General features: G+C 48.2%; 1 protein-coding gene across 1 annotated transcript in view; it reads right to left on the minus strand.

Annotated features, from left to right (window-relative positions):
* The window catches only part of C12H14orf132 (chromosome 12 C14orf132 homolog), a 54,693-nt gene extending 42,531 nt beyond the window's left edge, over positions 1–12,162 (minus strand). Inside the window, exons 1-2 of the mRNA XM_081547253.1 lie at positions 12,091–12,162; positions 11,009–11,623 (exon numbers count right to left, since the gene is read on the minus strand). Of these exons, the coding sequence (XP_081403379.1) occupies positions 11,009–11,623; positions 12,091–12,162 (687 nt within the window). The remainder of the gene's footprint in view (positions 1–11,008; positions 11,624–12,090) is intronic.
* Positions 12,163–17,221: the final 5,059 nt, after the last annotated feature.

Raw genomic sequence — 17,221 nt, forward strand, 5'->3', positions numbered from 1 at the left:
AAGCGTCTTTTAATTTCATGGCTGCAATCACCACCTGCAGTGATTTTAGAACCCAGAAAAATAAAGTCTGACACTGTTTCCACTGTTTCCCCATCTATCTACCATGAAGTGATGGGACCAGATGCCATGATTTTAGTTTTCTGAATGTTGAGCTTTAAGCCAACTTTTTCACTCTCCTCTTTCACTTTCATCAAGAGGCTCTTTAGTTCTTCTTCACTTTCTGCCATAAGGGTGGTGTCATCCGCATATCTGAGGTTATTGATATTTCTCCTGGCAATCTTGATTCCAGCTTGTGCTTCTTCCAGCCCAACGTTTCTCATGATGTACTCTGCATATAAGTTAAATAAGCAGGGTGACAATATACAGCCTTGACGTACTCCTTTTCCTATTTGGAACCAGTCTGTTGTTCCATGTCCAGTTCTAACTGTTGCTTCCTGACCTGCATACAGGTTTCTCAAGAGGCAGGTCAGGTGGTCTGGTATTCCCACCTCTTTCAGAATTTTCCACAGCTTATTGTGATCCACACAGTCAAAGACTTTGGCATAGTTAGTAAAGCAGAAATAGATGTTTCTCTGGAACTCTCTTGCTTTTTCAATGATCCAGCGGATGTTGGCAATTTGATCTCTGGTTCCTCTGCCTTTTCTAAAACCAGCTTGAACATCTGGAAGTTCATGGTTCAAGTATTGCTGAAGCCTGGCTTGGAGAATTTTAAGCATCACTTTACTAGTGTGTGAGATGAGTGCAATTGTGTGGTAGTTTGAGCATTCTTTGGCATTGTCTTTCTTTGGGATTGGAATGAAAATTGACCTTTTCCAGTCCTGTGGCCACTGCTGAGTTTTCCAAATTTGCTGGCATATTGAGTGCAGCACTTTCACAGCGTCATCTTTCAGGATTTGAAATAGCTCAACTGGAATTCCATCACCTCCACTAGCTTTGTTCATAGTGATGCTGCCTAAGGCCCACTTGACTTCACATTCCAGGGTGTCTGGCTCTAGGTGAGTGATCACACCATCGTGATTATCTGGGTCATGAAGATCTTTTTTTGTACAGTTCTTTTATGTATTCTTGCCACCTCTTCTTAATATCTTCTGCTTCTGTTAGGTCTCTACCATTCTGTCCTTTATTGAGCCCATCTTTGCATGAAATGTTCCCTTGGTATCTCTAATTTTCTTGAAGAGATCTCTAGTCTTTCCCATTCTATTGTTTTCCTCTATTTCTTTGCATTGATCGCTGAGGAAGGCTTTCTTATCTCTCCTTGCTATTCTTTGGAATTCTGCATTCAGATGAGTATATCTCCTTTTCTCCTTTGCTTTTCACTTCCCGTCTTTTCACAGCTATTTGTAAGGCCTCTTCAGACAGCCATTTTGCTTTTTTGCATTTCTTTTTCTTGGGGATGGTCTTGATCCTGTCTCCTGTACAATGTCATGAACCTCCATCCATAGTTCATCAAGCATTCTGTCTATCAGATCTAGTCCTTTAAATCTATTTCTCACTTCCACTGTATAGTCATAAGGGATTTGATTTAGGTCATACCTGAATGGTCTAGTGGTTTTCTCCACTTTCTTCAATTTCAGTCTGAATTTGGCAATAAGGAGTTCATGATCTGAGCCACAGTCAGCTCCCGGTCTTGTTTTTTGCTGACTGTACAGAGCTTCTCCATCTTTGGCTGCAAAGAATATAATCAATCTGATTTTGGTGCTGACCATCTGGTGATGTCCATGTGTAGAGTCTTCTCTTGTGTTGTTGGAAGAGGGTGTTTGCTATGACCAGTGTGTTCTCTTGGCAGAGCTCTATTAGCCTTTGCCCTGCTTCATTCTGTACTCCAAGCCCAAATTTGCCTGTTACTCCAAGTGTTTCTTGACTTCCTACTTTTGCATTCCAGTCCCCTATAATGGAAAGGACATCTTTTTTGGGTGTTAGGGGAGAAAGGATACACGTACATGTAAGGCTTAGTTCTTTCACCATTCACCTGAAACTAGCACTGCATTGTTAATCGGCTCTACCCCAACACAAAATACAAAGCTAAACCACTAATTTTAAAAATTAAAATAAATATATAAAATAAACTTAGCATATAATTAATATCAAAAAACCAAAAAAAACTTACTGTCTTTCTAGTTAGTACCTAATAGGCTGAACGATAAGAAATTGTCACTTTGTAGGTCAAAATGGTCAAATATCAGCAACTTCATATGGTTGAGCCTGACAAAGTTTTGGTCCTAGCTCCTTAGTAATAATCTACTTCTCTCCTGGGCTTGGAAATGTACAAGGTATTGCTAAGCTCTACACACACCTGTCTAGTCTAGAGATCCTTACTGCGCTGGCAGTCCCAGGATGAACCCAGTCCACAGACCTATTCTGTTTGGTCCAGGTGCATCCTGCCTCCAAAGGTGTCTGCTATCCATCGTTCCCTCCCCGGGTGTGCCTGCTGCTTCCCGCATCAAGAGGTGGACTCTGATTCCCCTGTCCTTCAATCTGGGCTGCGTTTGGGATTTTCTTGACCAAAGGAATGTGCAGTTTGTGACATTCTGGGACTTCCCCATCTGGAACATAAGAAACTTCGTAGGGTCCACCTGGGGATGCTGAGTGGAGAGGGAAGGCGGTACCAGGAAATGACCGCAAGACCCTCATGTGGGGAGGGGAGAGGGGAGCCCCACTTGCCTAAAGAAACATTTGCAGGATGGAAGTCCAAGTGGAGAGAAAGGTCAGGCTGCACAAAGGTGTTAGACACACAAGGAAAGCTGTGATGCACGTCTAGACTTCAGCCCCGCGGCCCTAGCTGACACCATTGGAGTGCAAACTGCCCAGCCCTCTTCTTCCCAAATTCTGGTCCCACGAAAGAAGTGATTGCTTTAAGCCACTAACTAGCTGAAATGATACTGAAGTGAAAGTCGCTCAGTCGTGTCCGACTCTTTGTGACCCCATGGACGATACAGTCCATGGAATTCTCCAAGCCAGAATACTGGAGTGGATGGCCTTTCCCTTCTCCAGGGGATCTTCCTAACCCAGGGATCGAGCCCAGCTCTCCCGAATTGCAGGCAGATTCTTCACCAGCTGAGCACCAGGGAAAGCAGTAAGTAATTAAATCAGCTCACTTCGTGGTTGGTCAGTTGAATTGGGGGATTAGGCCTGACATAAATACACGACCATGTGTAAGACGGGGAGTGGGAACCTGCTGCCTAGCAAGTAGTACCAGTCCGCAGCCTGTTAGGACCCGGCCTGTACAGCAGGAGGTGAACGGCGGGTGAGCGAGCAAACCTTCACACCTTCATCCACTGCTCCCCACCGGCGGCAGCATCCCCGCAACCCCATCCATGGAAACACTATCTTCCACGAAACCAGTCCCTGGCGCTGTTGTGTACAGCACAGGGGGTTCAGCTCCGTGCTCTGTGATGATACAGAGGGGCAGGGTGGGGAGGGGAAGGAGGAGATATACGTACACATGTAGCTGATTCACTTCATTGTACAGCAGAAACTAACACAACGTCGTAAAGCAATTATATTCCAATTAAAAAAAAATAAAGATTTTAATTAGCTGTCAACATTGGAAAATCCAGACTGCTTGGAAGCATCGGAGTTTTCGGTTTTCTTCAAACACCCACAAGCACCCCAGCCCCCGGCCTGTGTGTCTGCATGCATGCGCACGCTCCTGGAGCTCAGGGCCGCCACCTGTGTGCCCTGCAGGCCAGGCCCCTGCTCCCCGGGTCACCGCAGTCCCCCCACTTCTTGCTCCACTCCATGAGTCCACCTGCCTGGCCCAGTGCCCCCTCCCTGCTTCATGAAGCCCCCTGGCTTCACCTCTACTCCCCCGACCTGCTGCTTGGCCCAAACAAATAACTGCTTGCAGCCCTCATTCCCAACAAGAGACACCATTCAAGTCCCATCCATGTCACGTCACTGCCCTAGCCTGGAGGGTCCTCACTCCTTTGTCTAGATAACCCGCCTCCTTCAAACTCAGCTCAATTCAGACCTCCGGAAGCCTCCCTGAACCCCTAAGCTGGGGAGGTGCCTCTTCTGGGGTACAGGGCAACTGCATTTGCTCCAGCTTGTCACATTATCACATGGCGGGGCCTGTGACCCTCTGCCCCTCAGCGCTCCACAGAGGGAGGGCCTGGCATGAAGGAGATGTTTGCTGAATGACTAGATGAACGGTTCACGAGGAAGGCCATTTTGTCCCCATTTCACAGGGGAGGAAACTGAGGTTCAGAGAAGTGATCTGTCCACGGCCTCTCAAAGACCAGTGGTCACCACACAGGAACCAAGAGCTCACTCTTCAGGGATCTTAAGACCCCATTATAGGGCTTCCCTGGCGGCACAGAGGACACAAATCCTCCTGCCAGTGCAGGGGACATGGACTCGATCCCTGGTCCAGGAAGATCCCACATGCCGGGGAGCAACTCAGACCATGGGCCACAACTACTGAGCCTGAGCTCAATATGCTAATACAGGTTGAATTATGCCTCCCCCAAAGATACAGTGAAGTCCTAACTCCCAGGACCTGTGAATTTGAACTTACTTGAAACCTAGACAGCATACTGAAAAGCAGAGACATTACTTTGCCAACAAAGGTCCGTCCAGTCAAGGCTATGGTTTTTCCAGTGTCATGTATGGATGTGAAAGTTGGACGGTGAAGAAAGCTGAGCACCGAAGAATTGATGCTTTTGAACTGTGGTGTTGGAGAAGACTCTTGAGAGTCCCTTGGATTGCAAGGAGACCCAACCAGTCCATCCTAAAGGAGATCAGTCCTGAGTGTTCATTGGAAGGGCTGATGTTGAAGCTGAAACTCCAATCCTTTGGCCACCTGATGCGAAGAGTTGACTCATTGGAAAAGACCCTAATGCTGGGAAGGATTGGGGGCAGGAGGAGAAGGGGACGACAGAGGATGAGATGGCTGGATGGTATCACGGACTCAATGGACATGAGTTTGGGTAAACTCCAGGAGTTGGTGATGGACAGGGAGGCCTGGCGTGCTGCGGTTCATGGAGTTACAAAGAGTTGGACACGACTGAGTGACTGAACTGCACTGAACTGAAGATAAGATCTATGCAGATGCTATCAAGTGTAGGTGACATTAGTAGGGTGGGCCCTGATCCAGTATGACTGGTATGTGAGAAGAGGAGGAGAAGAAACGCAGAGACATGGGGAGAGGGGCAGGTAACCATGGAGGTAGAGACCAGAGTGTGGCTGCCAGCCATGGACACAGTGATTGCAGACCACACCATGAAGCTAAGAGACAGGTTTGGGATGGTCCTCCCCCAAGCCTTCGAAGAGACCACAGCCCTGTTGATACCTTGACTTTGGACTTGGAGCCTCCAGAATTGGGAAAGCTTACATTTCTGTTGTTTTAAGTCACCAGGATTGTGGTCAGTTGTTACCACAGCCCTAGGAAACGAATACAGATTTAAGAACTTGTTTCAAAATGTACCTGATCATGATCCTTCATGTCCCTTGGAGGCTTGATGATTCCCTGAAGCTGGTCCATGGAGGGTCCTGGGTCCCCCCCATCCCCCAGCATCTGGACTGCTCTGGGAGGGGAAGGACAGGACTGTGGTCAGCGGACGAGGCTCCCCTCCTGGCTCCCCTGCCTGTCAGCTGAACCCCTCTGTCTCTCCATCTCCTCCCTGTCTGTACCCTGAGAATAATAAAGGCAACCACTCCAGCTCAGGGGTGGTCTTGAAGAAGGGAGAACCTCGATTTTCTTTTTTCTTCTTTTAAATTTTATTTACAATACTGTGTTAGTTTCTGCTGTACAGCAAACGATTGAGATACAGATACACAGATAGATAGATAGACAGACAGATAGATATCCTTTTTCATATTCTTTTCCATTAAGGTTTATAACAGCGTATTGAATATACTTCCCTGTGCTATAACAGTAGGACCTCATTGTTTACATAACCCTTTCTTTGCATAACGGTTTGCATCTGCTGCTGCTGCTGCTAAGTTGCTTCAGTCATGTCCGACTCTGTGACCCCATAGACAACAGCCCACCAGGCTCCCCCGGCCCTGGGATTCTCCAGGCAAGAACACTGGAGTGGGTTGCCATTTCCTTCTCCAATGCATGAAAGTGAAAAGTGAAAGTGAAATCGCTCAGTCGTGTCCGACTCTTTGCCACCTCATGGACTGCATCCTACCAGGCTCCACCGTCCATGGGATTTTCCAGGCAAGAGTACTGGAGTGGGTCGCCAGTGCCTTCTCCAAGTTTGCATCTGCTAATCCCAAATAAGAATCTCTATTTTGGAGCAAGTTCCCATCATTCTGGGCCTCAATATTTGAATTTGCTGAATTGATACTGGAGTGACTTCCATGTACAACACGGCTTTTTATGACCTAACAGGGACCAGAGAGCCAAAGATTTGCTCCATCCAGAGAAGTGGGAGGGGAACAGCCATACAGTGTGGGTTTCAGGTCCAGGCGTCAACCTTGATCGCACACTGGGATCAACTAGGGGATGAAAATAAAATATTGACGCTGGCTCCCAGCTCCAGACTCAAACGGGAGTGTCTAGGGCGGGACCTGGGCAGCAGGACTCTTAAAAGTTTCCAGGTGATTCTAATGGTGGCAACATTTGGGAGCTCCTGGCTTTAGACTCGTCACTGTAGGGGCAACAGAAGACAAAGTTAAGAGCGAGTTCTTATGCCCTAGGCCTGTTTTTTTCCTATAGGGGGTCACAACCTAGAAACATGTGCACAGGGCTCCTTGTACCTCTAGTTCATTCCATGTGTTGGCCCAGCACACAGTAAGTTCCTTAAATGTTCCTCCCTTTTCTCAGTCTGGCTGTCTCAGGTTCTCCACATTTCATGCATGAGGGAAGCTCACGGACTTACCCCAGAGCAAGCGCTCCAAGAGTCCCAGGTAGAAGCTGCAGGTTTCTTACAAGCTAATCTCAGAATGTCACTCACACTATTCGTCTTGGTCAGAAAAGTCACTAAGCCGGGCTCAGATCAAGGGGAGGGCAATCAGATCTCCCACCCCCTAATGGAGAGCCAGCAGGCACCCCCGGGAGGTGGGGAAGGAATGATTGGGGCCATTTTTGGAGACAGGCTACCCCACTGACAACACAGGCCTTTGAGGATCGGTCTTCAAGATCTGTGCTTCTCCCCTCCTCCCAGCCCCCAGGGGTCTGGGAAGCCTTGCTCTTCTGGCCATCTCTGGCCATAAAAAAACATATACCCCTGTTCACCGTTCAACCTTCTAGAATCTCCAAGGACCCAGGGACTGTGTAGAGAGGGGCTGGGGTGTTTTTAGGGTTGGGGAAAAGGACAGCAGAGTGCCTCCAAGACTCAGGAGTGAGCTGAGTCTTCATACCTTCAGCACCCACAGCATCTTCTAAACCCAGATCCAGAGCCCCATGTACATACACTGGGGGGGGGGGGTGCATCCACATAAGAGGATCTGCTGGATAACTGATGTCCACTCTTACATCCAAGAACAGTGTCTTTTTGATACTTAATTTCTGCAAGGGGTGTCTATCTAAAATGGCGTATATACTCCAGATATTTTTTAAGCCACAAAGAGAAATCACATTTCACAACTTGGTTGAAGGGGAAGAGACTTGGGCTTTGGAGTCACAAAGATGTGGTTTCTTCTACTCCATCAGTGAATCAAACAGGTGTGCGCTTTCTACTCCATCCATCCCTCCAGCTTCTGGGCTCTGCGGAGGCTGAGGTTTTCCCAGGGCGCTGCTTCCGTTATAAATCGTTCATACTCAGTCATCTACAACGGCTCCCACTGTCTCCTGCTTAAATGTGAACTCATCCCAGGCAGTGAGTACCTTCTACAACCTGGTCCTGGCCTCTGTCTCCCAATTCTACGGTGCCCCCTACCCTCCAGCTTCCTGGAGGATTCTGTGAATATATTCTGGGCTTTCCTACCTCCATGCCTCTCTGCTTTTTTTTTTTTTTGGCCACATCGCATGGCTTTTGGTATCTTAGCTCCCTCACCAGGGATTGAACCCCGGCCCATGGCAGTGAGAGTGCCAGCTCCTAACCACTGGGCCACCAGGGAAGTTCCATGCGTCTCTGTTTAGAATGCCTTTATTCCCAGGCCCACCAGGCGGAATCTGCCTCTAGTTCTCATCCATTAGAACCCCCAGCCTCAAGAACTGATGAGCAGGTGTTCAGGGCCGGGGGCATGTGACACCTCCAATTCACTGTCTTTTCCTGTGATTGTCTTTTTGAGTATATACATCTTGTCTTACCCTCATCCAATCATCTCACAGATGCTTATGGAGGGTCTACTCTATGCCAGGCATTTTGATCGCCCTTTCTGGGAATGGCCTGGTCTGTCATTCTCCACTGCTCTCCAAGGGTCCAGAAAAAATGTACATCCTATTCAACTGTCCGCCAGCATCGCAGTCCCAGTGCCTGACACGGAGCTTGGCATCAGGCTGGCACTCAGCATTAGCCGAACAAGTGGACGGAGGCATTCACGTGTCTCTGTCCAACTGCCCCCTGCCGATGTGCAGGGACAGCAACTTGGTCACATATACCTGGTGGGCACTGCACACCCACAGCTTGGGCTGAGCACTCACTGTGGCCAAGCATAAGTGCTGCGGTTGTTGTTGTTTAGTCGCTAAATCACATCCAACTCTTTTGAGACCCCATGGACTATAGCTTGCCAGGCTTCCTCTGTCCATGGGATTTTCCAGGCAAGAATACTGGAGCGGGTGGCCATGCCCTCCTCGAGGGGATCTTCCTGACCCAAGGATCGAACCCGTGTCTCTTACGCTTCCTGCACTGGCAGGTGAGTTCTTTACCACTGAGCTGCCTGGGAAGCTTGGAGAAGAGATGAGCCATCTTTAAATATGTCCTCCTGGTCCCTTATTTTGTGTCTTTCTCAGGGTGAAGCAATAAGGTGGAAAACCTAGCAGCTTTGCAAATCCTCAAAGCTAGGTTGGAAACTCATGTTCCTCCTTGCTAATGATGTGTCCTGGGTCACTGCTAACCCAATGAAATTGTTTTTTAAATGTTTTTTAAATGAAATTGCTTCATTTCACTTAAGTGTGGTATCCTGATCTGTAAAATGAGGATAATTATACCAACATCACAGACTTGTCAGACGTGTTAGAATTTACTGTAATCAAGTATGCAAGTATGTCCATGTCTGGCACAGGGCAGGTGCTCAATAAATGTCTTTCTACATTTGATGGCACTTCATGTTTCTGTCCTTGCAGTTAGCCCAGGACTGAGCATGTAATCAATGCCCAAACATCTGTCCACAGAAATAAACTGACCACATTAAACATAAATTGTAAACAAAAAAGAAAAAACAGAGCTCAACCTCTGAGCAGGCTCTGCCTATAGGTCTTGAAAAGCCCTAGTTTATTTTATCAAGTTACCATAGCAACTCCTGAAGGTTCAGCCACTCCTAGGGTTAGCAGTAATCAATTTATCCTGTAACCATGGCAACGTCGGCTATTTGGTGGGCTCTAGAGGGGATCTGTTGGTAAAGAATCTGCCTGTAGTGCAGGAGACCAGGGTTCAATTCCAGGGTTTGATCCTGGGGTCGGGAAGATCTCCTGGAGGAGGAAATAGCAACCCACTCCAGTATTCTTGCTTGGAAAATCCCATGGACAGAGGAGCCTGGTGGGCTACAGTCCATGAGGTCGCAACTAAACCACCAGAGGGGGAAGGCAGAGGTAGACATTGTGTGAGCCCCTCTACCCTGTAGAAATAAATTTGGTGACGTCTCCTCAGTCACCACACAGCTACCATCACCGCTGCCTAAAATGATGTCCATGAGACAATATTTCTAAAGATATGTTTAGAACTAAGAGATAGAAAATTAGGCAAAAAAAAGACCAGCATGGCTCATGAAAGCAATTAGCATTATGGAAAACCTGTAAAGAGGCTGCCAAAAGCTGGAATCTGGGTTCCCTTAAGCCAGTTTGGGGAATTCTGCACCCATTCTCGCTTGCATTGGGGACTCACTGTCCCCATGCCCTAGACTGTGAGGTTACTTTTTAAAGGGGCCTCCACCAGGGTGAAGTTTGGGGGGAAAGGGAGATATCCTCTGAAACGCCATTTCCTGGAAGAGTAAACAGCAGCCAGCGGGTCTCCTGCCACACACCCAGGGGACAGAGGGAACCTGGGGACCTTCCTGACACTGGACTCTCAACGTAACCAACCTGGCAGAAGGTGCAAGGTCTGTACTAGGTACTTACAGGGGACTTACTCCCCCAACCCAAACGCGGTGAACCTTCCCGAGAGCCAGACTGCAACTCCGAAAGGCCACAGACAGCTCTGGAAAGCAGGCATTTGCCTTTGTTCTGGCTCCAGAGTTAAGGCACCAAACGACAAGATCACTCCACGATCAGGGCTCCGCGGGATTCTTCTGGAGCAAAACCAAGCGATGAGAGGTCATCTGTTTTGTCTGCCACTGGGAACCTGTTCTGTGCCCAGGAAAGAACAATCGCGCCCGGCACTGAAGGCTACAGACTCAGCACGAAGCAAAACAAGGATAGAGCCGCTGCTGCGCTCTGAGCTCTGGCGCTTGGCGGGTCGCATAGCGGGTCTCGCCGCCTTCCTCGGGCTACAGTCTATGGTCTCCATCAAAGGCGAGAAAAGTGAGGTGGGAGGCGCGGGAGGTCAGAGCAAGTGGCAGATTACCCGGAGCCTCGGGAAGAAACAGAATGGGGAAGAGCCAGGTTGCCTGCCCAACCGGGGCTCGCACGGATCTGGGCTGCCTGGCCTTGAAGGGCTCTGGGGCAACGCAAGGGGGACCCCGGATGGGCCGGGAGGGGACCGCTGCCCAGGCGCCGAGCTCAGGTCAACGCGGGGAACTCAGGCTGGCCCCACCCCCGGGAGCCGCGCTCGCCGACCCAGACGCGCGCACCAGGTGGCGATGCCAGCTCCGGACAAAGGACCGGGACTTGGATCGCCGGCGGGCGCCACCTCCTGGCCTGACCCCTCCCGGCGCGCCCAGCCCCGGAGGGGAGGGCGAGACCGTGGCCCCGAACCTGCTCAAACTTGGCGGCCCGAGGCGCGCGTGGAAGGCGCCCCCTTACCTGTGCGGCCATAAAGGACAGATCCATGGTGTCGCGGCTGCCGCCCGCGCTCGAGTCCTCGCTGTCGCTGCTGCTGCTGTCCAGCCGCCCGCACAGCTGGCCGGAGAGGGCCACGCAGCGAGCAAGGGTTCTTGAAACCGCGCGGCACCCTCGGCAGCTTCGGGGTGGCGGCCGGTCCCGAGCCCGCGCGGTGCCCTGCTCCGGCTCTGCGCTCTCGGCTGGTGGAGGGCGGGTGGGGGGCCTGGAGCCTGGGGGCGGGGCGGGGCTCGGGCTGGGCGGGGGACTGGACGCCCCTCCACGTGACCGCTCCCCGCCCCGCCCCCCGAGGGCGGGGCTCGGCGGAACCCCGGGAGCGCTCCCACTCGCATCCCTGCGGGGAGGGGTGCGGAGCAGTGGGCGCGGGGACCTGCTGAGGCCCGAGGTTGGGTGTCTGGTCCTTACAAGAGCCAGCCCTGAAACCAAGTCCAGCGCCGTGGGCGCCCTGTTCCGTGCTGTAGTGCCCAGGCCTGAGGGGCGGCCAGCAGGGCTTTCATGGGGCTGGCCCGCCAGGGTCAGGGTTAACAGATATTTGTGCCAGCCCTGTGCCCAGGGTCCGGTGTCCTGGGGACCCTGAAGCTGGGCAGAAGGAGGTTTAAATCTTAGCTCTGCTTTTGCCGTTTGGGCAAGGGAGTGGCTCTCTGAGCCTGGGTTTCATCGTCTGTAAAAGGAAGAAAACAGAAGCAGAGAATTGAATGAGATCATGCATCTGAGACATAGTGTCTTCAATAAATGTGAGCTTCAACGTGGCTAACAGCAGAACGGAGACTCAGCTGTGAATGATGCCTTCTAGAATTGCACAGTGTGCAACTTGCACGACTGATACCTTATGGCTCTGTTTCTGTCTTTCCTTACCTTCAGCAAGTATCCCAAACTGAGCAGATGTCGTAGCTCAGATGAGGACGATAGCAGAGATGCCAGAAGGGGCTTATCCTCCGTGTGTGCATGTCTGTGTGATACCCTGACCGGGTGGCTGGACCACAGACGAGCAGGTGGGAGTTTTGTCCTTCTCAAAGGGCTCCCCGGTAGGGAATAGGTTGTGTTACCTGTGCTGCCACCTGTGCTGAGTCCTTGCTGCTGCTACTGCTTCTGGTCCAGCTGCCTGCACAGCTGACCATGCAAGGTCATGCAAGGTCATGCAAGGAGCAAGCCTCCCCCCGCCACCCCCCCCAACACCCCCCACCCCCCGGTGGCAGCAGAACAGACCACAGCTTAGCAAGGGAATGGGACCAGCACCTTACTGACAATGTTTCTGTGCCATCAAAATTCACCCTAATCCCCAATCTGATAGTATTTGGAAGTGAGGGAGAAGCAATTAGGTCACTTGGTCATGAGGGTGGAGCTCTCATAATGGGATTAGTGCCCTTATGAGACACCAGAACAGTTCTTCATTTTAATTGAGTTTATTAATATTTAACTTTACAGTTGATCTTTGTGGAAGAAATGCCTTCCCAACTTGAAACCATAGAGATACTCGATTTTTTAACTTCAATTTTGTGTTTTCATATTTCAACCCTTTTCTTACTGATTATTTTTTGGTCCGGGTTAAGGCAGCAACTTCATCTTTCCCATATTAATAATCTATTATCCCATCCCTTTTATGAACAAGTCCAGCCTTTTTTGTTTGGTGTTGATCAGTGACACCAAGTTTGTCACGTTTCAGTCCAGGGGTGGGCTTGTTTATGGGTTGTCTGTTCTAATTCTTTTGTTGTTGTTCAGTCTGACTCTTTGCAACCTCATGGACTATAGCACACCAGGCTTCCCTGTATATCCCTACAGTAACTCTATTCTGCCCACAGTTGTCAACTTCACTGGGCCATAGGATGCTCAGATAGCTGATTAAACATTATTCTGTATCAGATTTGGGGGAAACTATATCTTTAGTATGTTGAGGTTTCCAGTCCATGAAGACATTTTGTGTCTCCATTTATTTAGACCTTATTTGATTTTTTTCATCAGTGTTCTGTAGTTTACAGCATACAATGCCTGGATGTGTTTGTTAAATTCACACCTAAATATTTCTTCCTTTTCTTTTCTTTTTTTAGTGATTGCAAATTTTTAGGTATTGAACTTTTAATTTTGTTGTTCATGTGTTCATTGCTAATATATAAAGATATCATTGATTTTTTATGTTTGTCTTGTATCCTAGAACCTAGAACTTATTAGTTCTTGGAATTTTTTTGTATATAAATTTCTTGGGATTTTCTGTGTAGACAATTATGCCATCTGCAAATAGGAACCATTTTACTTATTCCTTTCTGGTCTGTTTGTTCTTTATTTCCTTGCTTTGTGCCTTATAGCACTGACCTGACATTTAGGTTCAGTAAGACTGCTGGGAGCAGACATCCATGTTTCCATGTTCTCATGAGGACCCCAGGAGGCGAGCAAAGCAATGATGAAGGTAGGGGGACCAGCCCAAGGTGGTTCCAACTGAGAGGCGGGGCTCACACACCTGTACCCCCTCTGCTCCATGATGACAGTGTACTTGTGAAGCAGGACAGGACCCTGTGGTCCTTCGCCCTCCATACCATGTCCTCTGCCTGCCTTTTGTCTGTGGAAAACTTTCGTCAGAGAATAAATTTAATCAAGAGAAGTGAGAAATGGGAAAACAAAGGAAAATGTTCAAAGGAGACTAAATAATGTACTCATTAAGCATAGTCAAGGATCTTTAGTTCTTTCTCAAGGGCTATAGATAATTTTCTGAGCCATATCCTGTGAGCTGTCACATATACTAAAACTCCAGGTGGAGAAGTAACTCCATGATGACCAAACTGTACTCAGGACATGAACTGCCACAATTCTCAGAACTGGCCTCAGAGAAATGGGGAAAAAATAGACCCTGGAACTGATGATTAACTGTATCTAAAACAACCAAGATGACGCTGGTCAGACCGCCGATGCCCAATTTGAAGATGACTATCAGAGATGACTGTGCTATTTCTGCAGATAGCCCGCCCCGCCCCTCCCCGCACTCTGTCTATAAGAGCTCTTACCCCACTGGTTGCCAGGTGGAGGGGAGTTGGCCTTTGGACAGATGTCTGCCACCCTCCCTGTCTGCCACCCTCCCCCTCCCCCAGCTGCCAGCATTTGAAATAAAACAAACTTTCCTTTCCACCAACCTGGCCTGTTTATTGGCTTTTGAGCGGTGAGTAGCCAGACCCACACGCTCTTCAGGTACACTTGGACCGGTGGCTCATCTAGAAGATGCTCTGCAGAGAAAAGGTTTGTGCAGCTACCAGCCCCTGTAGGCATGACCTTGCTCGGGGGAACACAGACCTCTCCCAGCACTCGGCTCTGAAGAAAAAGAGAGATGGGACACGCTGTAGTCCATACCTACATCAAGTGCGTCTCCTCGGAAGAGTTTTTCCTGCTCTCTGGGCCCCAGTCCCTTCATTTCTAATCAAAAGAACAGGCATAGACCCACCAATCTTGTGTCCATTTTATATTTTTGTGTTATTTATTTTATTTATTAGTTACTATTTTTGGCTGCAGCTGGTCTTCGTTGCCGCGTGTGGTCTTTCTCTAGTTGTGGTGTGCAGGCTTCTCATTGTGGTGGCTTCTCTTGTGGAGCACGGGCTCTCGAGCATGGGGGCTTCAGTCGCTGTGGTGGGCAGACTCAGTCCTTGTGGTTTCTAGGCTCTAGAGCACAGGCGCAGGGATTCCCTCATGGCTCAGATGGTAAAGTGTCTGCCTACAATGCAGGAGACCTGGGTTCGATCCCCAGATCATGAAGATGCCCTGGAGAAGGAGATGGCAACCCACTCCAATACTCTTGCCTGGAGAATCCCATGGACAGAGGAGCCTGGTAGGCTACAGTCCGTGGGGTCGCAAAGAGTTGGACATGACTGAGCGACTTGACAATGTCAATGTCAATGCACAGGCCCAGTAGAGGTGGCATATGGGCTTGGTTGCCTCAAGGCACGTGGGATCCTCCCAGACCAGGGATCCAATCCATGTCCCCTGCATTAGCAGGCGGATTCTTAACCAGTGGACCACCAAGGAAGCCCGTCTTGCATCCATTTTTAACACCTACCATGTCCTGGAGGTGAACAGAACTATTTAATCACCACATCCTTTGATAAAAGAAAACATTCTTCTGTTACCACACTCATCGTGACAAGGATGACCAGAGAACAGAAGCCCAAACTTTTAAGTCAGGCTTTAAAAAGTGTTTTTAAGTCACTCTATTGATGTGTAACTTACATAAATGTACTCGATTTACATACACAGGTTGATGAATCTCGATACACACCTGTGTAACCAGAACTATGATCAAGATATAGAACATTCCACTTTCCCCTAAAAGTTCCCTCTTGTCTCTTTGCAGTCAACCCCCAGCCCCCAACTCCAGCCTCAGGCAAACACTGATCATAATTTCCATAATGATAGGTCAGATTTGTCTTTTCTAGATTTTTCTACGGATGGTATCTTTCAAACTGTACTCTTTTCTTTGTTGGGCTTTCTTCGTTAAGCATAATGTTTCTGAGACTCACTCATAGTGTTGCATGTATGGGTAGTTCCATTTTTTTGCTGAAAAGCATCCTATGTATGGATGGACCCCAGCTTGTTTATCCATTCTTCTTGGCTGAGCTGTGAGCTATTATGAATAAAGCACCTGTGAACATTTGTGCACAAGTCACTGTATAGACATTTTGTTTTCATTTTCTTGGGTAAAAGCCCGAGAATGGAACTGCTTAGTTGTATGTTTATAATTAGCTGCCAGACTGTTTTACCAGGGGTTTCACACATGTTACATTCCCACCAATAGTGTATGAGAATTCCGGTTACTTCATATTGACACCATCACTTGATATTTTATTTCCTAAAGAAATATTTATTTTTATTTCTTTATTTATTTGGCAGCACTGGGTCTCAGGTGAGACACACAGGCCCTTTGATCTTTGTTGTGGCACTCAGGCTCTTTAGCCGTGGCATGGGAGAGCTTAGTTGTGGCATGTGGGATCTTGTTCCCTGACCGGGGATCGAACCTTGGGCGCATTGGGAGTCTTAGCCGCTGGACCACCAGGGAAGTCTCGATACTTGATATTTTCATCATTTTTAACTCAAGCTGTTCTATCAGATATAAGGTGGTACTTTTTTATAGCCTAAATTTGAATTTCCTCAATAATGTTGAACCTCTGTTTTACTTGCTCATTATTGGCCATTTGTATATTTTCTTTTATGAAGGGTCTATTCTAATCTCTGTTTAAAAAAATTGAGTCAATTGTCTTTTTACTGTTGTCATTGTTGAGCCACTAAGTCGAGTCTGACTCTTAGGGACCCCATGGACTGCAGCGCGCCAGGCTTCCCTGTCCTTCACTGTCTGTGGGAGTTTGCTCAAATTCATGTCCACTGAGTCTCTTTACTACTGAACTGTAAGAGTTCCTTATGTGTTTCAGGTACAAGTCCTATGTCAGAGGTATGTACTACACATAGTTTCTCCCAGTCTGTGATTTGTTAAATTTTCTTAATGATGTTTTTCAAAGAAAAGCTCTGAGTTTTGATAAAATTCACTTGGTCTTTTTTTTCTCAATTATGGTTCATGCTTTTTGTGTCCTATTTAAGAAATCTTTGCCTATCTCAAGGTCATGAAGATTTTCTCTGTTTTTCTCCCACAAAGGTTTTATAGTTAAAGATTTTGGGTTTAGGTCTATGATCTATTTTTTTTTTTTTTACATATGGTGTGAAGTAAAGGTTGAGGTTCTTTTTTATTTTGTTCCCAAATGAATTTTCATTTGTGCCAGCACCACCAACTCTCCTTTCTCTGTTGAATTACCCCAGATCAGGATTAGATTAAAGAAGACACAAAATTTAAGGTGGCAAGTACTCTCAGATGCCAGCTTTGTTCTTGTGGGACCTTGAGTGGATCTCCTTAAATTTTAATTCCTAGGCAGCTTGCTGACCTCACCCACTGATTAAGCACCTCGCAGGTACGTCTGCATGTTAGAAATATCACGGAGAAATAGTGCTCTCCCTGGACGACTGCATCCAGGCATATAATGATCCAGTGAGGACTCCCAGACTTCTGTCCTGAGCTCCAGATGGGCCCATCCAACTGTCTATTCAGCAACCTCTGAAAGTTGAAAGTTAGTCGCACAGTCGTGTCCAACTCTACAATCCCATGAACTGTAGCCTGCCCAGTCCTCTATCCATGGAATTCTCCAGGCCAGAATACTG

This window comes from Giraffa tippelskirchi, chromosome 12, assembly GCF_054371585.1.
Source record: "Giraffa tippelskirchi isolate mGirTip1 chromosome 12, T2T-mGirTip1v1.2.pri, whole genome shotgun sequence".
Classification (NCBI taxonomy): Eukaryota; Metazoa; Chordata; class Mammalia; order Artiodactyla; family Giraffidae; genus Giraffa; species Giraffa tippelskirchi.